The sequence below is a fragment of the Dromaius novaehollandiae genome, chromosome 1, assembly GCF_036370855.1.
Source record: "Dromaius novaehollandiae isolate bDroNov1 chromosome 1, bDroNov1.hap1, whole genome shotgun sequence".
In the NCBI taxonomy this organism is placed as follows: Eukaryota; Metazoa; Chordata; class Aves; order Casuariiformes; family Dromaiidae; genus Dromaius; species Dromaius novaehollandiae.
In genome coordinates this window covers 97,368,023-97,395,737 of record NC_088098.1, presented here as the reverse complement: position 1 = coordinate 97,395,737, position 27,715 = coordinate 97,368,023, and the positions used below count along the sequence as shown (strand labels likewise).

Genomic DNA, 27,715 nt, shown 5'->3' with positions numbered 1-27,715 from the left:
ATATTATTGGGAGTAGCATTATGAAATGTCAGCCTCCTAAGTGAATTCCTAAAAAGAATTACCTGTGGAAGGTGTGAAAATTTCCACCAGTCTGATTTCATTCTTTTCCCCCTTTATGATAACAAAGGAGCAATACAGACATAACAGATACTTGAGTTGCAGGAAAAACTGATCTAGCCCCGTATCCTTACTTTTCCTCAGAGGAAGAAAAGAAAGCTTAGACATTCTCAAAGTTCCCTTGTTTCTCCACAAAGTAGTCTTGTTTTTTTTTCAAAGTCACTGAGCAAATCCATTTTTTTCTGAACTTGTACTTGTGAGAGAAATATTAGTTAATACTCATATATTAATATGTATATTGATATTTGTAATATTAATGTCAGTTCATCAGAGCCTGAACTATATGAATGCTGCCTTAAGTAGTATCTAACTGCAGTAGTTTAAAGCTGGCCCTAGAGCTGCTTAAACTATGAAAAGATGGTGTAAAACTGGCTCCAGGGCTAGATTGCTGCAGATGGGTTCTTTGCAAGAGCTTCACCACAAGCATATTTAGTGCATACTGACCACAGCTGCAGATATGAGTTCTTTTATCTTCCTTTTCTTAGCCTCTTCTGCCCTCTGTTTACTCAACAGTAGCTGCTTATTTTCCTGTGACCTGGGTTGTTCTTACTCCAGGCTTTCAAAATTTGCTTTTCCTAGAGTGAAAAAGAGAGAATAAAAAGCTTTATTCCTGCACAAATGCATTTGTTTGCCAGTTCCCTAACAATACCTTTCTTAACTCTACAGGACTGTTTTGGGCGTGAGTTTTATCTATTATTCTTCCTGAAGGTGTTCTTGTACCTGAGTGTCAGTCTCGTAAGGCCACAAAGGACTGGATGACCTATGCATGACTATTGCCATGTCACCCAGGGGTGCATTCCTGTCATACTTCCTTCACAGGGGTTGTTTGCTTCAGTTGACCTGTGTCCATGCTGCAGATAGAAAACCCTGTTGCTTGTCAGTTTTCAGCCTAATAACTTTTATTAGTCCTCAACTTACACCTAGAAAATGAAATCTCCGTTTTGTTCCTGTTCATCACGTAATTGGTCCCTTACAACAGTGCTTTCATTATTTTCCTCTTAATTGCAGCCGAGGAAAGCAGGATGCATGCCTTGCATCAAAATAGTAGCTATATGGGATATGACTTCCTGTAATAACCGGATATTTGAAAAAGTCAGGTCATATTTTTCTGAAATCCAGATTGTCCCTTTTGGTGCTGAAATAACAGTAAGACTTAATATAGAAGCAAAGCCTAAGAAGCAAAAACAATAGTGCAGTCCATTGCTTCTTAGTGCAAGTGATCTTATCAACAGCATTTGTAATTAGATTCTACCCACACTTACGCAGATACACATACACTGGATTTTCTGAAATAACTAGTGTAAAAAATAAAAATGCCATTAAAAGTTGGGAGGAGAGAGGAAAGGTGAAAGCAAATAATTGTTTCTTTTAATTCTTAAGATGAATTTAGAACGGTCAGGTCAATCGAATATACAAGTAATTTTAATCCTTTTGAAAAGTCTGTAGAAATCCGAACAGGCACAAGTTTATTAAACTTTATTTGTAACCTGTATTTTACCATTTATGTTAAGTTTGAAGAAGCAGAAGAGTAGGGTTTCTTGGAAACCTGAGTATGGCCTTTAAATAAATCTGTACCAATAGTTTCCTCTATTATTAAGTAAAGCAGGTTAGAAAATGAGCTCAGAGAACTACATTTGTCACTAGTGGTACTTAAGTATATCCTTATCAACTAATCACAGTAAAGAACTAACAACTTCACATTCTTTTGTTACAGGAGCAGTATGAATTGTACTGTGAAATGGGTTCTACTTTTCAGCTGTGTAAAATCTGTGCAGAAAATGATAAGGATGTGAAGATTGAGCCTTGTGGGCACCTCATGTGCACTTCTTGTCTTACAGCATGGCAGGTACAGTCGTAGTTCAATTAGTGGGGAAGAGGAGGGTTTTCTCTGTTACATCTCTATTTGCTGTGTGGGTTTTCTGTTCACCTTTTCAGGTACTCAGTAGGGATATTCAGGGATATATCTGTAAAATGGTAAGTTTGTTTAATTTCATGGAGTAAACTCTGTCTGTGAGAAATGAAGTCCTAGGAATCTTAGAATTTGGACTGCTAGGCTTGCCAAGGACATTTGCAGCTTATTGGAGACCTTTCCCTGAGTGCAGAAGAGGTGAAAGCTGGGCCCTTATTGCCTATTCAGTCACCCAGATCGCTTCATGATGTGTTCAAAAGCAGCAAGAGGACAGGTAGCAGCTGGGGATCGGATAACTGACTAAACAGGGTTTTATAATGGGACAGGATGTCTTTGACAGGAGAAGGATTTGGTCAGTAGTGCATATCATGCATTGCCCTTTGAAAAACAAGCTCAGAATCTCTGTGTGCTTTTAGTTGATAACATGCAAATCATGAAGCCTCACCATCTAGCTTTTGACAGTTGTTGGGGTCAGAGAAATGAATAGAGAGAAAAACTGTGATCTCAGTGGCATTTGCAGAATATTCCAGAAAGCACAGATGCTTCCTGGTGGTGCACCAGTTGGGGTATTTTGTCCATGGACTTATCAGTCTATGGGAAAAGGGAGGACTGATGCCTTTATTTAAGCATAGATGACTAACATTTGACTTAAAACTGCAATCAAAAGTGGAGGTTATTCCTCATTGCAGCTTCAGACTTTCCCCTAACAGGTAAGTTTGAATCTTTTCAGCACTTTTGCTTGTAGCAAGTACTTTCATGGCTATTCCATCTCCTTCTCCCACCCTCTTCTTTCGTATCTGTACGTTGTAAGGGGAAAAGGAAGGGTCATCCCTTTCTCAGACAGGACTCCGTACCAGTCTTTGAATACAAACAGTATGAAAAGAGTAAATAGAATCCTTGATTCTGACCAACTTCTGAGCTGGTTCGAAATCACCCATATTTCAGTTATTTAGTGAGTTTTCATTCTCATGGTTGAAGATACAACCCAAAGTACTAATGACTTTTTTCGGATTCCTAATTAAGAAATCGTTTTTGGCACTCCAACACAAGGAAACGGAAGGGTCATTTGGGTTTTTCTTTTGTTAGCCATAAAGCTTACTGAAAAGGAGGATTCCCAGTTTCCAATTTTGTGTTCTTCCTGAAGTTTGGGTTTGATGCTCCAAACCCAATCCTATCAAATTGTCCACAGATGAGAACTTCTGAGAAGATACTATGTTAGGCATACCCAAGTAAGAATATTTGCTTTATTAAGCAGCTGCTAAGTCGGAGCAATATTTCTCGTTTCAATAGTACCCTTTTTCTATTCTTAGCAGTTTTGCTCTGAATGACCGAATATAGATGCCTGACTTCATTAGTCTTTGGGTGCAAAACTCAGCTGCACTGAATTTGCCTACTTCTTGTTAGAAAAGCCCTGAAAATCCCTGTACTTCTGGTTGTCCTGTGTCTCTCATCAGGGTAGCAGCAGATTCCGGTGTTGAGCCAGTGATGTGCTCTGTTTCTGGAGACTCAAGAAGCTCAGATTTCAGTATTCTGGCCCAGTGGCTAGGTCTTCAGGCAGAGGACAAAGCTTTTTAGGCTCAGAGAATTGTCATTTTCCAGTGACATCAAGCTTTATCAGAAAATTCCATCCAGCTATAGTCAGCCAGCTACATTTTGGACTTACTGCAAATTTAACTTTTGTATAAGTGAGGCAATGAAGAAATATGCTGTAACAGCATCAGCTGTTACAAGCTTCTGATGGGCTAGTGTTTAATTGGTATCATAATGGCTCATTAGACATGCCTTGAGAGGTCCAATACAGATGTTTTCACTAAGCAGGAAAAAAGTTATTTAATAAATTGAATAAGCAACACCAGATCTGCATAGAATTTTAAGTATGATTCAGAGTCGTTCACCTTTATGGAGGTCAGTCTCTGAAATAAGCTTGGTTAAACTATCTCCCTTTTGTAGTATGCAACAGGAGGAGAATTCCATTTTCTTCCACAGAAATCCTTTCTTCTCTAAAAGCTGCAGTTCTGGGCTTAATTGTAAAAGTCTGTGGTCTTATATGCTGCAATGTCAGGTTCATGGTAGCTCCTTTCTCAGTGTTTTAAATAACGTTTCTGTGAGCACGGACAAACATGTATGTATACGTATAGACATCTCAGGTCTCTGTTTTATTTTCTTGTTTGCATTCATACTATTGAATGCAAGCCTCTGCTGTTGTGATTGGTTACTAGGTATGTTTTGGTGAACTTAGTGCTAGTACAGAATTATCTGACATCACAGATTTAAGAAAGCCTTGGAAGTGGAAAACTCTGTGCTAGGCCCTTCCATCAACTCCTTTTCTAGAAGGCTGTTTCTATAAAATGATCGTGTAAAGAATTTTATGAGTAAGGAAGGACTTCTGGAAGGACACCGTTCACTTGACGGTGATTACTCCAGTAGGTCCCTAAAATTTGGAGGCACTCCTCTGAGACTGTCAACAAATGATGTTGACAAGTCTTTTGTAATTAAGATGCAAGACTGCTAAAAGTAAATGAGTTATTTGTCTGCTCAGTGGTATTCAAATAACATTTATGTTGCATATATACCAGTGATCTGTTACAAATCTGTTTCCTATTTACTCCAGTGTTTCCTTTGCAAGCTGATAGAGACCATGTAGAGGGCATTTTGGTGTAGAATTGTGTAAGACTTCATATTTTAATACTTTTTAAGTACTTTTTTAAAGAATATATGTATTTTGTTTTGCTCAGGAGTCTGATGGCCAAGGCTGTCCTTTCTGCCGCTGTGAAATCAAAGGAACTGAACCAATTATTGTGGATCCCTTTGATCCAAGGGATGAAAACTCCAGGTGCTGCAGTATTATTGATAGCTTTAGTATGCCCATGTTGGACTTGGATGACGATGATGACAGAGAAGAATCTTTAATGATGAATCGTTTGGCTTCTGTCCGAAAGGTAAATTTTCACATATTGCACAACAGGTAAAGCTGTATGTTTGTAAATGAATCTGTCTGTACCTGTGAAGAGTGAGAGGTCACATCTGACGCTGTAGGTTTCAACAGCTCACTGAAAAGTTCTCAGGTTGGAAAAACAGAATACATCAATACTGCAGCAAGAAGACTGAAGTTGAATAGGAAAAAAGAGAGTCCCAAATTCTCAGCTGATGTAGTTGGGTTAACTCCTGTCTATATTGGAAGCAGCATTGGTTTACACCAGCTGATACTCTTATCTAAAATGTTAGATGCTTTATGGAAAAATCCCTGAATGGTCATTTGTAAGAAACACAAAATTTCATAAATACAGAACATATTGTTAGTTTTCTTCACCTCTGTGGGTACACATGCACAGATGCTTTAGGATTAACCATGAGTTTCTAAATAGGCAATAAATATTATTGCTACGTAAAGGGTAGCTCTGAACCCAATTCCCACATATTCTACACATATGCCTTTTAATCATGCTTTACGTGAGTTGCCTGTGGGTTTTTTTTCTGTAAAATTAAATGCTGTGTTTTAGTATTAGGCACTTACAGAGGGGGAAAAAAAAAGGTATCTGAAATTATGCGTAGTAACTTTGTCTTTTGCAATATCTTTGTTCTTAATATACCCTATGTTCACTTCTGGGATCTTTATTTAGTTGGTCATAGGAGATGTTATTACTGATAAATAAGCACAAACTTTAACAAAGTTTTATTTTATACTGGTACTTGTCATATTTCATTACTATTTTAGAATTTCCAGAGTAGATGTTGTCATGGGCCATGCAACACTAAATTTCAAATGCATTTTCTATATTCTGCCTTTTACTAAGGTCATCTAGATGGAATAGTTGCCTTGAAATTAGTTTCTTAACGTCTTACACTTCCATTTCCTTATCGTTGTTATTTGTTTAAAAAAAGAAAAAGTAAAGTGTTTCAGTGTCGTATCTGAGAGTATCTGTCAGTTAATGTACATACTTCTGATACCCCTCCTAACCTCTTAAGTCATATGAATCATTATTATATTATGTATACAATACGGCGTGGCCTACTCTTGGGAGCAGTTTATCCTTCCTTCCTGGATTTAAATCACAATCTGCAGCCTGACCTCTGTGAGATAGCCTTGAATTGATGGGCTTTTATAACACTATCACTTCCATGATAAGGCAAAAGTACATTATGCTTTTATCAAAAGAAGGAACAACAGGGTTTAATATAAGAAGTTGTGTTTTCAGCATCCACCAACTGCTTGAGTACTTTGGGTTTTGCTATTTTTATACCGTTAATTTCATAGTTCAGTGAAAGACACATACTAATGATTTTATCCCTGAAGTTTAGGAACACAGTTTCCCATTTTTTGTTTGCCCTTTTAATTCTTTATTTGCAGATGTTGAATTATGAAGTCATTTGGTGATTTTCAGCTTGGGCTTGCCTTCTTGCGGCTGTTACCAAGGCTTGTAGAATGATGCTCTTAACCATACCATCCTTGTGGAATATGTCACAATTTACAAATGCTTTTGTTAGCAATGTCCTCTTTAGACTTGCCTGTTTCTTTTAATCATTATTTATTTTTTGCTGTTAAATGGTATTTCTTTAGAGCCTTCTATAAGGCTAACACTTTTTTCCATGTGACCTTACATAGCATTTTTCCCTTTTTCAATGTTTATTTCTTGATAATGTTATTAATATGAACATGCTACTGCATGATGGCTGTGTTGTATAGTCATTTGATTTTTTGAAACAGTGGAGATGAGATGACAGATATGATCAGCTAGTTCTTGCAACCAGCCCAATACTGCTGGTATTTTGTAATCCCAGAGAACATATTTGTCAGTTAGTTCCTATTTATTACGAAGATTTTCATATACCTCCTCAACATGAAGCTCTTCATCCTTGAAAACTGAGTGAACTGATTTTATCTCAAATCATCTGGCTAGACCATGTGATAGTACTGAGAAAATTTTTTTGTGGCATATCTGGCTAGCAGTGAGTTGGGATGTTAGACTTACTGGAAGAAGAAAGTTTCAGGGACATGAACTTCTCACTGAAAATGCCTGTAGGGCTTCAAGCTGCGTTGCAGGAACATTTGAGTCGATCACTATTACGCTGAAAGCCTTGTGGAGGAGCACTGCTAGAATGCTTCTAAGCTGTTACTGCTAAGTTTCACTACCTTTGAGACTTATACTTGAAATAGATTCATAATGCAAAGAATAGTTGCAGTAAGCTCATTCCATTCTGCCTTACGGAAGCACAGATAGTCACGTTTATCATTGATTAAAGGGCCTGCATGGATTTTTAAGTGAGCTCTTTTTGACAAACTGAAAAGCTGAAAACCACTTTTTTGAGTTGTCATTAGCGTTGAAAGAAGCTATAACTTTTTGTTATCCCCTGCTGTACCTGTATGAATTATCTTTTATGCAGACTGGAAAGATCAACGTGCTGTTTATTTCCCCAAATCCAATTGCAAGAGGGCATTTGGGGAGCAAAGAGTCTAATTTCTTGGGCAGGTGAATGAATACAAGTTGAATATAAAAATACCCACTCTCCATTTTCTATTCCATCTCTGAAGCCTACTCATGAACAGGCGGAAGTGTCTAGATTAAATCCTGGATGGACCTCAGACTTGAAATTGCTTTAAAGAAAAGAATAATCACAAAGCTACTTACTCATTCTTTAATGGAATGAGTAAATGGATCCACTTTAAGAAAAATGAATCGTTCTTGCTAGGTGTTGTGTATGCGTCAGCAGCAGCAGATCAGCTGCAACAGAGGCTTCAGAGAAATCTACTGCAATTAGTGTATCTGCCTTATCAAGGAGCTTTTTATTATTATTATTTCAAATTGTCTTCAGATATTTCTTTATGAAACAAAGATGAAGAACGGTGCCAAAATCTCATTGTCTGATTGCTGAGAAATTTCTAACCCCATGGTATCAGACCAGCTAAGTAGTCCCTGCTTGAAGTGTCCCTGTTCTCAGTTCGATATTGTTCGTCCTAACCTCATGTGGGTCATGAAATATGCCTTAAAAATGTGCAGATTATAGGTTCAGGTAAACATTTTTAAAAAGGGAGCATTTTTTCCTTTTTTTTTTTTTTTTTTTTTTTTTTTTTTAAGAAAAAGAAGGCATTTGAGTGTCCAGCAGACTATTTGTATTCCTCCTTAGTCTTTAATATTTCATTGTCCAAGTGAATTGAGTGATCTGTCACTCTGTCTTGTTCAAGCTCTAGCTTGATACAGTTGGCTTAAAAAGAAGGAAAGAAAAAGAAGAAAAATACATCGTGCAGGAGTTCTCCTAAGAGCAAAGAATTTCAAATTTATAGATGCTAAGGTAACTGTATAATCCAAATAAAACATTATTATTACATCAAACCATAGAGGGAAGCCCTAACACTGTAGGAGGCCATGAAGTTTTGAATAGTTTAAAGTTCATATTCTCTAAGGGCACTTCCTTCTGAAACTGTATGAAAAGTTATCTTGTCCATGGAGTTACTGACATCTCTGAAATGAATTTCATAGTTGTCCAAGCACACAAAAAAATGACTTTGATTCACACTGTTGACTTTAAAATATTTAGAAGAGGTCAGCAAAACTGAAAGCCACTACTTGTTATGATTTGGCTTTTTCCAGAGGATGAGTTAGTATGGACTTAACAAGTCATGACAAAAGACTTTGGTTCTCAAAACAGTGAAGGAGAGTATGCTTTTTTTAGCCCTTCCCCTCCCTTTCCAGTTTTCAAATCTTTTTTTGTGGTAATGATTATTCAGAAAAAGGCATAGATTACATAGTAATAGAGTTTCAACTTTCATTGTACAAAATATAGAAGAACCTGAAAAAAAAGGCTTCAAATACGTATCCAGGCATTTCCCCTGGCCATAAATTCTTATGCTCACTCACATGTATGTGTCAATTCTTTCTTAATGTTATACTTAGTTTATACGAGTTTATTAAAATTATTCTGCACAACTGGAGAGTCCTGATCTATTTAGTTTACAGTACTTGAAAAAGAGGTGTAAATGCTAGGAGACAGTGTGCCTCTCTTGATTAAAATGCATCCTACTGATCCCGCTGGCAGTCAGCTTCGTGCTGACTCTCACAGTCTTAGGTTGACTGCATTCTCCTGCTTCACATGCATTTTGTTGGTCCAACAAATGAACGATCAAATAAAGAACAAACCTATCTATGCAAAGCACCTTTGCAGCCATCCATGTTAGGTGATGTTACTTTATATCCTCATCCACATTTTTAAGTCCAGCTGGTACCACTCTGCCTAGGTCACAACTTGCCTTACTAAGAAATAAATAAAATGTGAGTTACTCTTATCTGATTGTAAATAAAGCTTATTTATTGAAATTTCAGGGGACTATTTGGGAATATTATGTGACAAGTCCGGTTCTAGTGTAGGTCTCCTTGGACCTTCTTGGAGGTCTCATTATGCAATCTGTCAATTGTTGAGTTAGCTCCAGCAGCACATGAACAATCAAGGTAATATTCCTGCATCAGTCACTTGTTAGGGTTTTTGTTTAGTATGCTTTTAATATATGCCTGTCTGGCAGAATGGCATTTGAAACTAAAACAGTAGATTTGGTAACCCAACTGTTAACACTCGTATCATACAATGCTTCACTAGAAGCTGTAGTTCATATCAAAAGCAGCCTTATTCTTAAGTTCACAACCACTAGGGGCAATCTGATACCAGTATTTGCGAGTAATAAATATATCTGATTAAATAACGCAACTGCGGTCTGCTCTGTGGTACAATTGTGAAATAGGTCACAGCTGCTTTTCCTTTGGCAACATTCATACCAACCAGATGATATCCATGTTGTTACAAAGCAGTCTCTGTTCTTCCCCTTAATTACATCTTTATTGAACAGGTTGTGTTGCAGCAGAGCTCCTTTATCTACTGAAGGTCTGTCACTACCGGTTCATTTGTATTAGTTTGCATCTTAATCGCTTGCTTGTTTTATCTTTTTCTTTTTTTTTTTTTTTTTTTTAAACTGTGTTACTCTCATTGCTCCTTTATTTCTGTTGAACAGAAAATACAGAGAAATCTCCACTAGGTGACAAACAGAAAAATCTTAAGTCGCTTAGACCTCAGGGGAAGTGTGTATTTGAGAGATGATACTCTGTGCCAAAAGAGTAGTTATTATATACAAATCTATTAATGCCCCTGCATCTGCATGAAGTGCAGCCATCTTGTTGGTGTAGCTATCAATGAACATGAATGATGATGTAGCTTAACAGGTAGGATGGGGCAAGGACATGTAAAATACTTTTTTTTTTGTAAGGGGAATATGAAAGAAATCTGATACTGAATGCTGAAGAAAGCCTGTTTGCTACTGCGGAGGGTTTCTTTGTTTTTAGTATCGGTAGGTATAAATGAGGATTCACAATTTTAAGATTCTCCCAGCAAAGCATTCTCTCTCCAGCACCAGGCAGTGACATGGATTCAGTTTCTTTCTAGGGGAGAGTAACTGCTTTCTTATGAGCTGTTGGTTTCTTTTTTTCCCTACTCGTAAGTTATTATTTAGTCTGTTGGCTGTCACTAGTTCCCCTCTTGACATCTTTTGGGACTGCAGCTTGTAGTGATAGCATCGTGGCTATAGGCAATGGTAGTTTCAGGGAGACTGAAAGATTTTGTTATTCTGAAACAAGAAATTGATGCAAGTTTAGATTGAGGTCCTTTCACACACTTAATGCTTTGGAAAACTTCCGTTTTATTTTGGCAGTTGTGATTTACTATCCAGGCAATGTGGTTGGTAGAAATAGCTAAATACCAAATATATATGGAAATAAGAGTTTATTGTATAAATTAATCTCCTGTTTCAACAGGGCCTCATTGAAGAAAGAGTGTCTCATTTTTAAAGTGATTCTTTAGGGCAGTGTAAGAGAAGGTCATAATAGATAAACAAATAGCTAAAAGTGGTGGATATGCTGAAAATGCTGTCAGTGAAATGTTCAAATGTTCAAATTAGCTGTGGGTTCACATAACTACATGCAGTATAACATTTGCAACTCTGTCAGATTGCTCTCTCATAAAGTCAAGTCAGTTAATGTGGTGGTACAGCAATTTGAACATCTACAATTCCCAACAATCTTTCCTGCTCAGTACTCTGTTTTCAGTATTTACTATTTGTATTACTCTTAGTTTCCAACCTCCATTACATATAGGATTATTTCTTAGTTCTTTTGGAACAATTCATTACTGACTGAGACACAGCATGCTATGTAACGCCATGTAATTTGAAGACTTACTACAGCACTGTCATTTGATTTTAAACAATTGTATTTTATTGGCGATGCAGACCTGCTTATTTGGTTCTATTTCAAAGGACTTGGAGAATAAATTTAATCTTCTGTCTGATGTTGAAGCCAAGGTGTTGACTATATTATATGTCTCTTGTCTTTTAGAAATGTTTGGCAGGGGGTGGGTTGTGACTGAACTTTGAAAACAAATGTTATTAAATGATACAATGTTTATTATGCTGCTCAACTGGTCCATGCTTTCCGTTAAGTAAAAGGAATTGACATTCAGTGTATAATAGCTTTATAATTATGGTTGCTCAGGCCTGCTTGTAAAATACATACATAACTTTACTTAGTCAATTAATTCCTTTTCTGTAATGTCCAGAGAAACTGAGCACCTCACAATCATTAGTGTGTTTATCTTCACAGTCTTCCAGGGAAGGTTAGGGAAGTGTGTGTCCATTTCACCAGTTAAAGGAAACAGAAATGAACAGCCGTATTTAGGCCACTTAATATGAACATTGTGACCACTTCTCCATTGCAAAGAAAAGGTGGGGATCCAGGATCTGGTAGCCATGAAGAGCATGGCATTTGAATTGCTCGCAGATCTATTGAAATTGAATGTGAAATTGAATGTGTAGTCCTGACACTGGATTTACAGGTTTACTGAACAGTTAAACCCGAAGTGACTCAAAAAACTCTCTTTGGCCGTGGAATTTAACCTCAGCATTCTAGCTCTTACATGAGTGTCTTAAGCACCTCCTTACTTCTACTCATTGTTTCTTGCAGTAACACTGTGGTGGCTTCTATTTCTGAGGGACGTCTAGTAGCAAATCCAATTGTATAGAGTAGAATATTAAACTAGATTTAGTACAGAGTGTTGAATATGGAGTTGGGATACTAGATACTTTTCCTGGGTCTGCCTTTGAGTTTTTGAAGTTTTAAGTAATCTGTTCAAATTCTTTTCATATGTTCACCATGTGTAAAGAAAGGTAATGTTGTTTATTTGTTTACCTTGCTCAAGAGCTTCCTTGAATAGCAGCCTAACTTGATGATGAAAATATGTGACTTTATTGTACTGATCCTGTCCCTGTTGTTATTACAGGATGTACACTATTTGTGATTAAAAAAAAAAAAAAAAGCTTATTAAGAAAGGGGAAGAGGTTTTGCTGATGTGATTTGTCCTAGAGATGGAAGTATTAATTTTTGTCAGCATTTTTATGTGCTTGATTTAGAACGATGGCAGATTATTTGCTTCTGTAACCAGGTTGTATGGTGAGATTTTGGAATGCCTCGGTGCCCAGGTGGCTTGAGGCTGGTGCTTGGTGTGACTGTCAGGAAAGCACAGAATAGCATAAATGCCTAGGTTTACCTGCAGTGCAGTGATAAAAACACAGTGGGTTCACAGATGTACCTTTAACTGATTTATTTAAGTAAGTCAACTGTGTTTGTTAAAACTGAGCCAGACAACGTTCGGGAACTGGTTGCAAAAATGGATGCAGCCTAGATGGATGATTGAAATCTTTGGTTCTGATCATTTTACAGCATAGCTTCCTTTAAACAGCTAAAATGATCTTCTAAATGAGAACTAGTCAACTTCCATTGTGCCTGTGGATTTGAAAGGACAAGTCAAGAAAATAAATCATCATTTGTCACTTGAGAATATTAAATATATATATTGTGTGTGCCAGTAGTTTAATGTTTGCTAAAATGGTCAACTGAATGCAGTCATGAAATAATTTTTGTAAGTCATCAAATAAATGAGGGGGGAAAAAGATCTACTTTGAGGCTTGCTGGCTTGAAGACGATTTTGATTAGTACGTTTTCAGGAGCCACATACATTCCATTTTCTGTGGAAGTATGATTTGGAAGTGGGCTGTGATTAACAGAGGATATCATAGGGCTCCAGCTTTAAAAAATACAAAATTTTAGATTGAGTACTCTCTAATACTGAAAAGCTTTGAAGAGTAAGGGTACTACAGTACAGGAATCTCTTTATGTTTTGTGATTGTTTCCTTTACTGCAGCAGTATAGATGGCTTGTTTTTCAGAAGAATATATATTCCAGTAGTTTGTTTATTTTCATCATAAGTTAATATGGATCTTAGTTAATTTTCAGGTAGAATGACCTGTAGACTTCTTTTTTTCAGTACCTATAAGCTGAATACTTATATATACTACCTAGTAATTAAGACTAGTGGGGTTTCCATTATGATAAATGGCTATGAGCAAATACCTGACAAGTACCAAATGTTTTAGTTATTATGGAATGAAAGTTGTTTACTTAATGATCAGGTAAATTGTAATAACATTTTTTTCCATCTCAAAGTGCAATGAGAGACAGAATTCACCAGTGACATCTCCAGGATCTTCCCCGCTTGCACAAAGAAGAAAACCACTTCCAGACCCCCTGCAAATCCCACATCTTAGTCTTCCACCTGTACCTCCTCGTCTGGATCTTATTCAGAAGGGAGTAGCACGATCACCATGTGCCAGCCCAACTGGATCACCAAAGGTAAATCATGCTGAACCGTATTTCTTTTTATCTGAGAAATTGTACTTGCTTATTTATTTTGGAAAATTGACTAGTAAGAAATTTTGCATGTGTCTTTTCTTTTTCAGGAGTTCTGGCCAAAAGATCAAAATGTCTTATAGCTTAGGAGAACTTTAGATTAGATCAATATTAAGTCATCTGAAGACTCTCATCTCCTTCAGTTGACTTCGGCCAGTGCCTGTCCCCTGGCACAATACCTTACATAGTCAGATGATTACAGTTGAATGTGTTGGTCAGATGTGATCTCTGTTAGTCTGATGGTTATATTGCACATGGTTATGCTCAGAATTTTAAAGATATCAGATTGACATTGCTGTAATGGATCCCTTCTCTAATAAAACCTGATTCACAAAAATAAATAGTAATGAAAGTTTCCTGAAAGTAGATTTAAAGGTCATTATCTCATTAAAATACATGCTGTGCACTGATGACAATTTATGCTAATTTCCACGGTATCCTGACAAGAAAAATATGTGCAGACACCCTGCTTTCAAAACTTCAAGTGGCATATATTAGGATTCAGGGTTCAGAGAAAGTAATGACTATAGCTTTTTTTTGTATGCTATGTTTTGTGAAACAGATGATATTAAAGAGTTAACTATTTTTTTGAGTGGATAAGGGTAAGGGAAAACAAATACTGTGTTACACTCTGGAGTAAGTTAATCATTTTGTTGTAATTGCTGCATAGGGAGAATGAATTAGATTTAAGTTTTTATTTTTGATTATGAATTCAAATTGCATTTTGACAACATAAATTAAAATCTGTGTGTTGATAATAATCCAGTATTAAGTACCCTATTTATTTTGTCAGTTTTTTACCTTTAAGCTTGAAAATCTGCTTCTTTTTAAAATTCTAGTTATATACAATTTGAGGAAAAAGTGGATGCATAATGAATGTTTGTTTTCTTTATCAATCTTCTGTCACTTTTTAGTATTATACAAGCAAATTACAACACTGAGAATATATGCTAAACATTCAGCACATCCTTTAAATTTGTATATGTTACAAGTATGTAGAATGTAAAATAGGTATATTTTACAATATTATACAAAGTTCATGGCTTTTAAAAAATAGAAAATCAGAAGTACCACCGATGTTGCTTAAATTTTTTAACTGAAGTTATTTGGACAATACTCTTCTTTTTCCATGGATTTTTTCCTGAAAGAAAAAGTAAAATATTTCTGGGATGCAAGGGAAATAAGATGAGGAGTGACAAGGATTTGTAATTTCCTGTTTAAAAAAAAAGATGATCCCTGCTAAGACTTCTTATTTAGTCAAAAATCTGTTCTGTCTTTCTGCAATGGAGAACAAAAAATTTTGGACACAGACGTTTTTGTTGCAGCTTTGAGAGTGACAACAACTATTTTTCTTAACTAGAGAGTGAATTAAACTTTTTTTTAAATTTAATATACTGTCCTACTTATGTTAATAGGCCTACAGGTAGAGTAACTCACTTTTCAATGTAAGTAATGTGTAAAGATGCTGCACTAAAAATGCATGGAGGGTTAACCTGTAAAGTGAGACCAAATACCATTCTTGCTTCAAAAATTTTATGGATTCACTGTCTTGAAGTGATAATATTATGAAGCCAGAGCCATGAAAATTACGCTTTCCAAGGAAGAGAATCTTCCCAATATTTATTATGGTAACTGATGGAGGAGAAGAACGTTTCCTGAAAACGTAGGGTGGACTTGAGCACAGTTTTGTAAACTGCTGTTAGTACTTCCCTCACAATGAGAATACTTTGTTTTTCTCTCAGATGTGTGCTCTTAGAAGCTTTATAACTACCTATGTAGTTTTTTTTCTGATAACTTGTTTTTCAGCTTTTTGGTAATAGTACACACAATTTTCAAGAAAGTTTCACCATTTATGACACAGTTCAATTCTGAAAAAGGAAGTACTCTGGTGAAGGTTGTTTATAGATGAGCTTACTGTAAACATAAATGAATACCAAGCACATTACCTGAAAAATTGAACTGCAGTTCAAACAAATTTGGCACTCTAACAATGTGTGGCATGTAAAGAATGGAGTCATCCCTAGTTATATCAGTAAAAACAAAATATTTGCCTTCTCCCTCTGCTTGCTCCCTAATCATTGCTTTTTTATGCTTTTTCCCTGTCACCAAGCCATCCCCCTTTGGAAGCAGATTTTATTTTATTTTATTTTATTTTGTTTTTCTCTGTGTCAGGCATTCTGCATTTCCAAGCATGCCTCAAAATGCATTTCAGCAGCTGAATAAGTGAATCCAGGGAAGTCTTATGGAAACAGTCAAATAAAGCAGTCTCAGCCTGTTCTCTCTTCTCCCTCCCCCCCCCCCCCCCCCTTCCTTCCTCGGGTTCCTTGTGCCCCAGCAGAAATGGAGCATGTGTTCTGAAGAGAGTGTGCATACTCGTGAGCTCTGCCAAATACAAAGACGAGGCTAATGCTTGACCTAATGCAAGTTCTTTTCTGATGCCTTGAAAATATCTCAGTTAGAAAATGTAAAGGCCATGCTTGGTCATGAGAGAGACAGGCATGCCTATATGTAATAATTTTTTAAAACTTACTGTTTTGTTTAGTCTTCTCCTTGTATGGTGAGGAAACAAGACAAACCTTTGCCAGCACCTCCACCTCCCTTGAGAGATCCTCCACCGCCTCCCCCGGAAAGACCCCCTCCAATTCCACCAGACAACAGACTAAGCAGACATCTGCATCATCCAGAAAGTGTGCCTTCCAGAGACCAGCCGATACCCCTTGAAGGCTGGTGCCCCAGAGATGTGTTTGGGACAAGTCAGTTAGTAGGATGTCGAATAGGGAGTGATGCTTCCCCCAAACCAGGACTGACAGCAATTTCAAACATAAATGGAAGGCACAACCGCATAAGTTCTGAGACAGGATTTATGAGAAAACACAGACGTCACGAATTGCCTGCAGAAAGTGCCAAGGTAAGGGATGTACTGAAGCCTAAGGTGATGTTCTAATCCAGCACTGTCCTGCATTGGCTAAAGTACTCTTCTATATCGGTTAGTGTCGATTGGCTTTTTCTGAAACCTTCCTGTTAATATTTAATGATGTGCTGGTTATAAATAAGAGAAAGACTAATTAAATACTGCAATTTGTAAAGCAGTGGTATGTCAGGGCCTAAGTTGCAATTTAATTTTAATATGAAGCTTTCAAAAAAAATGACTTGGAGAAAAAATTCTAGATTTGCTATATTCTGCTAGCAAATACATAGAGTTGATGTGTGATAACTTCAATTATGTAGCATCTCAAATCCACTTTGGAAGTGCCTCATGCCAAAGTTGTTTATACATTTATTGATGGGATAATAGATGTTCCAGTTGCCTCTGTCGCAGGTGAGGTAATGGCTTGGTAACCCCTTCAATCTATGAATTATGTAATGTGTACAGGTGATATATACAAATATACTTAAATTGTCAGCAATATTGTGTGCATTAGTGCAAAAAATAGCTAAATGTTGTAATGATTAGGTTGTCTTGTTCATCGATAAAACAATATTTTTAAAAGAGCGTTAAATTAGTTGTCATGTTCAGTAGAATCTAATGGAATATATCTAACCCACCTTGACCCTAAGAAAGAGAGCAAACCAATACATCCAAAGGCAAGTTAATTGTAGAGTAGTTTACTGTATGCATTTATTACTGGCTACATGGGCGACATCCTCAAAGAGCTCAATGGCACAACTCCAGTGTTGCATTGCTTTTTTTGGTGTTATCATCAGTACTATAAACCTTATTGGGGATAATTAGCATTGTAGTCCTCTTGTATCTTTTTTAGTTTTTAGCTTTTGTTTTTCAGTTGTTTACAGTAATACACATTTCTTTAGCTGATTTTTTTTTTCTTCCTTTGGTGGACTCAAATTAGAACTCTAGCTGCTGGAGTTGTAATAATGAACAGTTGCTAACAGAGCAAAGGCTGTAACTTGTCCATAGCAGTTTTTGATTTCTCTTGGACAAATGTCTAATTTGTTTTCAGTGCTGAGGGTGTTTGGAGTTGTCACTTGCAACCTTTCCACTAGGTCATCTAGTTTGGTTTGGCTAGGGCACATTTGCCTGTCACCCAAAGGAGGAGTATGTCTGCCTGTCTCTGGCTGCAGTGAATAGTGTGAATGTCTAAAACTGTGGTGTTTCTTCTGTCCAAAAATTCGAAGGGTTGTTTCCATTCATTAATTAAAGATATCTCGAGAAGGAGTGTGTGAAGGGGGGTAGTTTTGGCTTTAGGCAGCTTTAGATGACTTGCAGGACTATGTGCTGTTGGAATGGCTTAGGGTTGAAAAAAGGGATCAAGTGGTTGAGCTGTGTGAAGTTTTCTGGAAGCCATCACAAACAGCCCAAATTCTACTAGGAAGATACCTTTTAGGTTTTCCTTTAGCTTTAAAAGTGTGATTCAAAGATGTAGAAATTCTGCATAAATATAACACAGCTGTGAAGGATGAACAAGAGTCAGGTTGTTTAATAAAAGCAATAGAATCAGTGATTAATATCTCAGTTCTGCCTCCAAATTTGCAAGTAAGCAAAAGCTCGATTATCGGTTTGCTGACCCTAACCTTCTTGAAAGGAAATTTTATACTAGTATTATACATATTCCTCGTACTTGACAAATTTTGTCCTGTAAGTCATACTACATTGCTGATGCATAGAGAGGCTGAGGCATGCTTTACCTTCAATGACAAGAAGTGCTACAGGACCACAATCAGTAGGGAGAAGGAGAAACAGTAGTGCAAGACAGACAGTGTTTCTTCCATGCCAGTACATCGCACTTGTAGTTCTTTGAGTATGTGGAAGAGAGAAGGGAGTAGCAAATGGTGAATAAGGAGGCAGGAGTCCAGAAGGCATGGGGAAGGTGGAAGAAAAGGCATGGGAAACAGGGAAGGAAAAAGCTCAGCCATGAGATGTACACGAAATACTGGCAACTGCTGACATATAATATATTTGGATAGTCCTTGCTGGAAATTAAAACATCTATCTACTGCTTTTTTTCCTGACCTCTGAGAGCTATGCTCTGATTTGCTATTTTACTATCAAAAGATCACTAGATAGGAAGAACACAAAGTAATGAAAATATTCTAGCTATCCCTACTGACTTCTTACTGAAATTTAACAGGAAATTAAATCCAGCATAACTTTTAAGTTACAGATTGTGCTTCAGCTTTAGCAACCTGTCACTTTCCTAAAAGTTCATAAAAAGAAATGACACATGCTTACTCCATCATTTCTGAGAACAGTAAGAAACAGGACTACCTATAGACCACAGAAGCAGATAGTTAGATACAGGTTGTCAGTACAGAGATTCTTGCTGTCCTTTTCTGTTTTCACTGGAGTTTTAATTTTCTTCCTCTGATAAAATTGTAAATCTTGTCCTTTGTGATTTGATGTGGGGTTATTTACAGACATTTCAAAATACCAGAATTTCCCTTCCCTAAGGGCCAACCCTTGTCTTCAAATGCACCCATGACCCCTATTGAGTTGCATGCATCTCTGAAGGCAGAATTTGGCCTTTTGGCAACAAAAATTATTTTATATAATATATGCTTTCACTGAATATAGAATTTCAAATAAAGCCTAAAAGTTTAACCTCTTGACTGCTGGTACCTATGCTGGCAAGCATAAAGCATCTCTATTGCCAAAATCAGTGGAGATAATGACAAGAGTTCCAGGAAGCCCAAATTGTCATATTAGACGAATGTCTTTAAATTATTGTTGATGTTACAGTGATAACTTTCACAGAAAGTGGTGATAGACTAGAGGGAGTTGTTGTTTCCTGGATGATCTCAGTCAGATTTCCAACTTTTAGGCCTGCATTTGCCAGTTTGTGTTTGAAGCACTGCTAACGTGTTTTGCTGCTCCTTGTGTGTGTTTTCATTTTTCTTTTTTTTTTTTTTTTAATAAATTCTCTAACTTGTGAGTTTGTAGGGTTACATTATAGCTCTTCCATAATTCAATTTGTGCATCTTATCTGGACCTGATTAGAAAAGTGAAAGGACTGTGAGCTTAATGAGGAGAGAGAGGAATGGAACAGATTTAATGGATGTGAGCCTTATGAAAGAAGAGACAGGAAGACCACTATGGGAGTTATGAAAGGTACCTTGAGGAGGCTGCTATCTGGGACATGGTGAGAAATCTCTGGACAAGAACACAGTAGCTTTTGTAAAATAAAATAAAATAAAAGCTTAAAGATGGAGGAGCAATAGAAAGAGGTTGTTATTTGAGCGAAAAAGTTTGAGCTGAAGCTAGGAGAGAGCAAAAGACTGGTTTTCTGAATTCATGCTAACAGTCAGTGCTGAAATTCTGGAGATGACCGTGAGGCAGGAAAGCAACTAATGCCTTCTGGCTTGAGGGAATAACTCAAAGGTTTGGAGAAGATGGAGAGCTAGGCATGCTCTGACTCCTGTAGCCCACAGAGCTGAAGTCAGAGGTAGGGTCACACCAAGGAGAACCACAGTGGACTTTGCTTATGGCTGTTTAAGGGTGCCAGAAGTACTGCTGACAGGTAGAGAAACTAAGGAGAATGCCTGGCAGGACGGGCAGAGAAGAGCACTGACTCATCCACGCAAAGCACCGAGAGGAGAAGCTTTGGGAGCCGCAGATGATGCCAGTTCTGACGGTTTGCCTTGATGTACTGTGTTGTGGAACTGTACAGGCTTCTGTTCTAGCGTAGGGGAGCTTTCACTTATGTATGTGCTTGTGAAGCCTGTCCTGCCTTTCTACCCATTTCTGCATGTGAATGGATTTCACATGAAGCACTATCTATTTCACATTATGTGCCTTTTGCCAGACAAGCAAAGGTAGAGGACTGGGTGAATACTTGCCCCAGAGCAGAGCCTATTTCAGATGCATCTTTGTGTGCTGTAATGCTCTTGTATTCCAGCATTCGCTAAGAGCTTTCTGATCTAAGAGTGTTTAAGGTTGTAGTTCATGGAGAATCCCATTTGCCAAGAGTGAATACCAGTAAAAAAAGAATCTGTATAATAAGGGATTTCTTAATGCTGTAGTTCTGTAAGACTACTACAGTTTATTTTTGAAATGACATTAGAAATTTAAACACTGAAAATTCTTTCATGAGCAACCAGTCTTATATCCACATTAGTAACCCACAGTTCTGCCATTTCCTCTTATTATTAATCTAAATGTAATTTCAGAATTGGACAAAGTGTGTATCCCATTTTTCCTTAAATATAAAGCTTTTTAGGTTAAAGCCACTTGGACTTTGGCCTTTGTTATTATATATTTGATTGGAAAATTGTGAATCAGGCAATCCATTTAAATTAAACTGCCTTTTTTTCTTCTCAGTTTTCAATTACATTTTTTTCATTAGAATTATCTTTATTTTATATCTTGTTTTTCTTTCTAAAACTTTTGAGAAGATATTTTTATTAAAAAAAGAGTATGTCTACTGATTCTTCGGTAATTTTAGAAGGAAAAGAAAAGCAAAAACCCTGTAGTATGTTTTGTAGTATTTGCACAGAATGATTTGCACAGAATGATTAAAGTATTTAACCAGAATGATTAAAGAATGACTTTGAAAAGGCAGATGGTTTTCAAAGAATAAAGGGAATGTGGATACCCTCCACCGGAGATGACTTTAATAGCGTAAAACAGAATTCTGGGAGCACTTAAAATTGAGTACTTAAAGAGACTGAATTGAAACTTTCCAGCTGACATTTTAATAACTTTTTGTTTTTCAAATAGGTGAAAAATACTGCATTTTGAATTGGGAAAAGGTGTTTCTCTATAGTGTTTTTCATTGCTTCTGTGTACCTTAAATTATGGGTTCAGAAGTTTGGCATCCAGGTGATGAATATGTCAGTCCTCAGAATGTGAAGAGACTTTTCAAGGCAGCTGCTTTCCTCAAGGAGCTTGCATATGGTGCATACCATTATGTGGGGGAAAAGGGCGTTTTCTGTGTCTTTTATTTGCAGAAACGTGCATAGGTTGAAAACAGTGTAACTGATTTCACATTCCATTGTCTGATACATCTGGCAAAATACTGTGACACATGAGAAATATTTGAAATTACTGAAACATTGAGCTTTGAGGTTTTATTGTTTACAGATCTGATCTAAACCTTTTAGTGCCCATGGGCTTTGTGTAACACCTTAAAACCTGTGTCTTTACTCTTAAGCACTGACATATCTGAAGAAAGTTATTTAAGAAGTTCATGATATTGTATATAATTAGAATGTCCTTTTATCAGAATTGAGACAAAGCACCAAAATTTTGCTTTTAGCTAGACTCTTGTTTAAAATGCTATAGTCTTTTTTTTAATCTGATTTTAAAAGGGATACTAGGTTTATATCTTCAATTGTACTTTCACGTATCATTCCAGTTGTGGTCTGGCCCAGTATCGAAGTTGGTGGAATGGGCATTTCTCAAATCAGAATAACCACTCAGGAGCAAAGTGCCATTGTACTCTGGAGAAGTTTTTTAGCCATTTCTTTAACCAATTGCTGTTTGAACTGTCATCTTCAGTCTATAGATCTAAGCCATTTGGGTAAACGGAGGAGTTGACAGCTCTGAATTATTGTTTCAAGCTGTACACACATTCACAACAGTAACATTACATGAATTTTCATCCCTGGCTCATATTTCAATCATAATGTAATCTTTTGCTACTGGTAAAAGCCAGTCAGGAAGACAGTCCTGCAGGTAGGGGGTGGATTCTGTGGCAGGTACTGCACTACAGTTTTTAAAAGCATTAGTATGTATAATATGCTGTACCTGGTTTTTGCATACTGTATTTCATCTCTCTTACTTTTATCAGTTTGCAGTCTTGAAATCTTAAGTTTCCACCAAGCAGTTCAGCTGTAACTGAGCAGTCCCTCTAACTGTGATACAGAATTACCTCTTTTGGGGAAGGTTTAAACTAATGTGTTGTACAAATCCTGGTTTGGGTGAGCCAAAAAATGTGTGAAAGGAGCTGTTTTGGAATATAGCTCTATTGTGTGAACTCTTAGGACAGCCTTTACTTATAGCTTCCTCAAAGCCTACTTCATAATATCCGTTTGATGAACATCTGTGATGATATAGAGGGGAGACCCCAGTAACATTTCTATGATTTTTTTAGGTATTTTCAAATGGTCATCTGGTAAATGAAGAGTATGATGTCCCTCCACGGCTTTCACCCCCTCTTCCAGCTGCCTCCATCATGCCTAGTATAAAGTAAGTTAACTTTATTTGTAAAAGAAATTCTCTAGTGCGAAAAGAAGAAAGGGAAAAAGAGAGAAAATGAACTAATATCATTTAGTAATTGATCTTCCATGAGCTTTAATGTGTTTTTACAAAGAAAATGTTAATTGTATTAAGGGGGAGCAGTTTTAATGTTAATTTAACATATTACATTTTATAGCAAAAGAGAATGAGTTGTTGCAGATATTGCTCATAGGCATTTGGCAGTGGGAGCAGATGCTCTCCATTTCTGCTTCTGCTACTACTGAAGAAGCAGGGTCAGAGCTATTTATTACAGGAGATGACAGATTCTAGGGAAAGTGCTAGGGGTAAAGAGTATGATTTGTATGTTTGTGCATTCTGTCACTAATCTAGAAATGCTTTCTGGACTTTCTGCACATGGAGCTTTATTCAGGGGTCAGGCCAATATTTTTTGTTTCTCATGGCTTAAAAAAAAATTGTATCCATTTTAAATGGAGTCAACTTCCCTAAATTCCCGAACGTGTTTTAGGGAATGTTGTTGTTTCAAGCTGGTGACTGAATCCCACAGGATTTTTTTACAGAATAGAGATTTTTAAAAAGAAAAATTGCAAGTGCTATAAAGTCCATTGTCAATTGTTTGTGTTTTTGTTGGGAAATCAGAAGCTATCACAACGTTTGATATTATCCTAGAGTTTCTTTCCAATGTACTCCGTGATTGTTGCTGTTGAATAAAATAATGGTGTGGTCTGTACATACTAATTTTGAGAATATTCTCATTAGGATGTAATTTTGCCATATCTTTAGCATCCATTTCCATTGTTGAGTTAGAGGTAACATTAAAGGCAAGTATATTTCAGCATTTCATTAATACATTGTTTTTTCCTCTCTCAAAGTGCTAGAGTAAAGGTGCAGTGGAGCAATGCTTTCATTCAGAAGCATATTCAGGTGGAATCAGAGCTGAGTTGAAATTCTCCATGTTTACTTTCAGTTCAGAAGTTAATTAGACATTAGCCAGACATTTTTGTAGTTGAATGTTGAGATGTAACCTGATTGCTGCAGGGTCTCAGAGGAGTCATAGTTTGGGTATCTCATGTATTCATTTCCCTCTGTAGATTGGACTCCTTGACTTGCTTATTCCTCCCATGATACATTCAACTCATGAATGCTCCACCCAGTGTCAGTCAAGAGGAGACAGCAGTAACTCTGGAGAGACTAAACATTTTGATGTTCCAAATCAAATTATTGAATTGTGAAGAGGGGAAGATTCTTGGGTTTATTTTTCATATTGTTGAAATGCCAAAACATTCTGCTTCCTGAAAATCCTATATTTTATTCAGATTTTTACAAATGTAGTCAAGAATCAAAGTACAATATACACCATACAGTGTTCACTGGAAATTCCACAATATGTTGTGGCAGTGTAGCCAGGCACAACATCCATATCAAACCAATCCAAAACTAAAATGTGTAAATTTAGCATGACCAAAAGAAATATCTTTGTTAATTTCAGTGTTCTGAATAGAAAACTGACATATTCCAGCAGCAAGAATATCTGCATTTGGTTAAAACCAAACCCAATAAACTTTTCAGGAAGGAACTCGCTTTGATTTCTGATTTAGTTTTATGATCGTACCTTTCAAAAAGTGTACAACACATTTAAATTTTGGTTATAAAGTGTAAAAAATATGTATAAAGTGTAGGGGTAGGAAGTTCAAAATGTCTAGTTAGCAACTACTTAACTGTCATGTGGAATGTCTGTTAAAATAAAATAATCGTAGTATGTCATTTTTTGAAGCACTAATATGTCCGTTTTAAGTAGCTTTCAGTTTAGTTTTTTTGTGGCCACTAGATAATGTCCTCTATAATCTATAATGAAGTATGGCAAAATGTAGGTAGATCTGTTCTCCTGCAATCTGATGCAAGTTTCTCATTTTTTCCTGCTCTCTCATCTCTGCAGAGCTGACTGACAACTAGTGTGTTTCATAGAGATGCAAGTAATTTCATTTTTCCTAATTATTCTTGTAAATCTGTTTTCACAAGTTTGACCCAGGGATATATTGACCATGTATGAAATGCCTTAGCCTAAGAAAAAGGCAGTCAAAATGATCTTTAGCTGAAACACCACAACTCTGAAAACCCTATCATTTTTTACTGAATATGACATTATTAATATGACTTTTTTTAGTAAATGACATTAACATGAAATCATTGTCTTTTTTTCTGGAGAAAACAATGCCAATTTATTTTCATTTTAATAAATTAATTGTTATTAACTGTGCCTTAATAATGAAATGTTGGACTCATGTTAACCAAGCATATGATCCATATTTTCCACTCAGCCGCTACATTGCTGACCTTAGATGTGAAAATGACTATTCTTTTGTTGGACTGTTTAAGCGTTGATATAATTACGTCAGATTATTTTTAAATGTTTTGATAAAATGGCAATTTTATGCTTGAAAAAACTAAAATTTTCATGTCAAGGATACAGAACAATTCCTCCCCAAACTTAGTGATTTCCAAGCTAAGTGGTGTCCGTTTATTTGTGTGAGTAGGTCCCATTTTGCTGTATCAATAGAAACCTGGCCTCCTTAGTCTCAAAAATGCTTTACACCACAGTGACATTTTCTGTGAGAGTATCTTTATTTTTAAGTGGGTAATAAAACATTCAATTCCAAGTACTTTTTGTATTTTATAAATATATTACAAATATCTTGCTGCTTTGAGGCTGTTGAGGAAAAGTAGCACAGGAGGGTATTTCTCATCTTGCTATCTCGTCTTGGCTACATTTATTTAATAACCTTTTTCTTTTTATTATGAATACAGAAACAAACTTTGAAGGTGAAATCAAAGTTCTATTGAAGGGAATTTTGTCTTTGAAATCCTGCCTCCCTTGAAATCAACTTCTGCCATAGCTTTTCTCCGGTGATGTTAGAAGGAGCGCTGCTTATGTGAGCATTGCTAACCTCTGGGAGATAGCAGCTCAGAAGCACATAACCTGTACTTAGCTCATGGCCCAACAGGCGGGCAAGTTGGGATGCATCAGCCATCCTGCTGTGACTCTCTCTGTGTGCAAGCTTGCCCTGTGATAAACAGAAAATTGAGTACCTGTCTGTGCATGAGTCAAATGCACTAGTATTAAGAGTAGAGCACACGCAAGGGCAATTGCCAGCAGCTGATAGGTGTTGTCTTGATCATGTGATCACTGAAACAGTGATATGTTCAGGCCTTGCAAGGTTAAGGCTTTCATCTACACCAGCAAATAGTATCATGCAATAGGAGAGGATCTGTAAGACCAAAGAGTTGGTAGTAAGGACCTGATGTCTGCACTGAACGTTTTATGGGTACAGAGGCTGAACTAGCTATAGTCTTGTTGCATGAATTTGAACTGTCTTTAACAACTGGAACATAGTAGGTGCATGCTTGGAGTGTATCTTCTGCTTCAGTTTCATCTGAAAAGAATCCAAGCTGTGCAGTCCTCAGTGCAAACCAAAGCACAGTAAGCAGGGACATTGAAGGGATTCATTTCAAAAGTACAGTCATAATCTAGGCTAAAACACTGATGTACGTGGACTGCAAGTTCGTATTGTCCACGTTCTGTGAATCAGGTTACCAGGGGGACTTTTCCGTGAAATACTTCTAAATAATTGTGAGTTGTTGGTTTCCCAAAATTTCTGTTAGATTACAACTGAGCTGGACTTGAAGCGACTTGGCAAAAAACACTTCTCAGTTTTACAGCTTTTTCTCTTTTGTCTTTGGCGCTTGATACTCAGAATGAATCACTTCTCTGTAGAATAAGGGAGATTGACATCCAGCTTCTGCTCAACAAACCAGAAAATACCAAGGCATCTCTTATCAGAATGTAATTCTGACTTTCAGTTTTAAAACACTGCCAACTAACAAGTGAGGAAGGGGAACTAGAGAATATTATAATACAGTGTGCCATTCAGTTCTGTATTCCTCTGTACACAAGTTTTCTAAAAATGTAGAGTAATAAAGTTTTTGAGAGCATAATTACTGAAAATTTTCTGGACTTGATAAGTGGGTGCCTGAGTATTCATACCTTAGGTTATAATGACATATTAAACTTTTTAATTACAAATAACTTTGAATTATTTATCTCTTTATTTTATTAAGTTGGTTTTGTGTAGAATAATAGAGTGGCACCATTACAGTAGAAAAATAGAGGTTTAATCAAACACAACATTATCTTGAAAAAATTGTAATAATTGTGGAAAATGGGATAGACTTAACAATGAAAAGGAATTTTGGAGTCCAATATCATTACAAGTGGAGTGTAAATTGGAAGGCTAATATGATTTTTTTAAAACTATGAATTAAAAAATGTTAATAAAATGTTTGATGCACGTGTAGGACAAAGTTATGACCCTTATGGAGGGTATTATCTATATGGTAGTACTGTAAAAACATCTAATGCTTTACAAATAGAAAGCACTTTTCAAATACTAATCTTTCAATATATACAATCTGGCAAATGTTTTTCTCACTTTAAAGATGGGGAAAGAGAGACTTTACTAGTCCGAAGGAGTTGCCTAAGGCTACATAGGACTCAGAAGCAGAGGCAGGCTTAACCTATGCCTCTGCCTACTCCAAACCAGTAATGATTCCTTAGCAGTGCAGTAACGTTGGGAAATAGATTTTGACATATACATACTGCTGTTCTGTGGACAGAGTGCTCTAGGTTCTTGCGGTTACCGAGTAAATGAGAAAAAAGCAGGGGCATGAACTAGCTGAGTCTCCTAAATTTATTTTTTTTGTAGG

General features: G+C 36.7%; 1 protein-coding gene across 8 annotated transcripts in view; it reads left to right on the top strand.

Moving 5' to 3' along the window:
• The window catches only part of CBLB (Cbl proto-oncogene B), a 142,728-nt gene that overhangs the window by 92,827 nt on the left and 22,186 nt on the right, over nucleotides 1-27,715 (top strand). For all 8 annotated transcript variants that reach the window (XM_026112320.2, XM_026112323.2, XM_026112318.2 and 5 more), the window contains exons 9-13: nucleotides 1,832-1,963; nucleotides 4,762-4,965; nucleotides 13,561-13,746; nucleotides 16,346-16,711; nucleotides 22,851-22,945. In XM_026112320.2, the coding sequence (XP_025968105.2) occupies nucleotides 1,832-1,963; nucleotides 4,762-4,965; nucleotides 13,561-13,746; nucleotides 16,346-16,711; nucleotides 22,851-22,945 (983 nt within the window). The remainder of the gene's footprint in view (nucleotides 1-1,831; nucleotides 1,964-4,761; nucleotides 4,966-13,560; nucleotides 13,747-16,345; nucleotides 16,712-22,850; nucleotides 22,946-27,715) is intronic.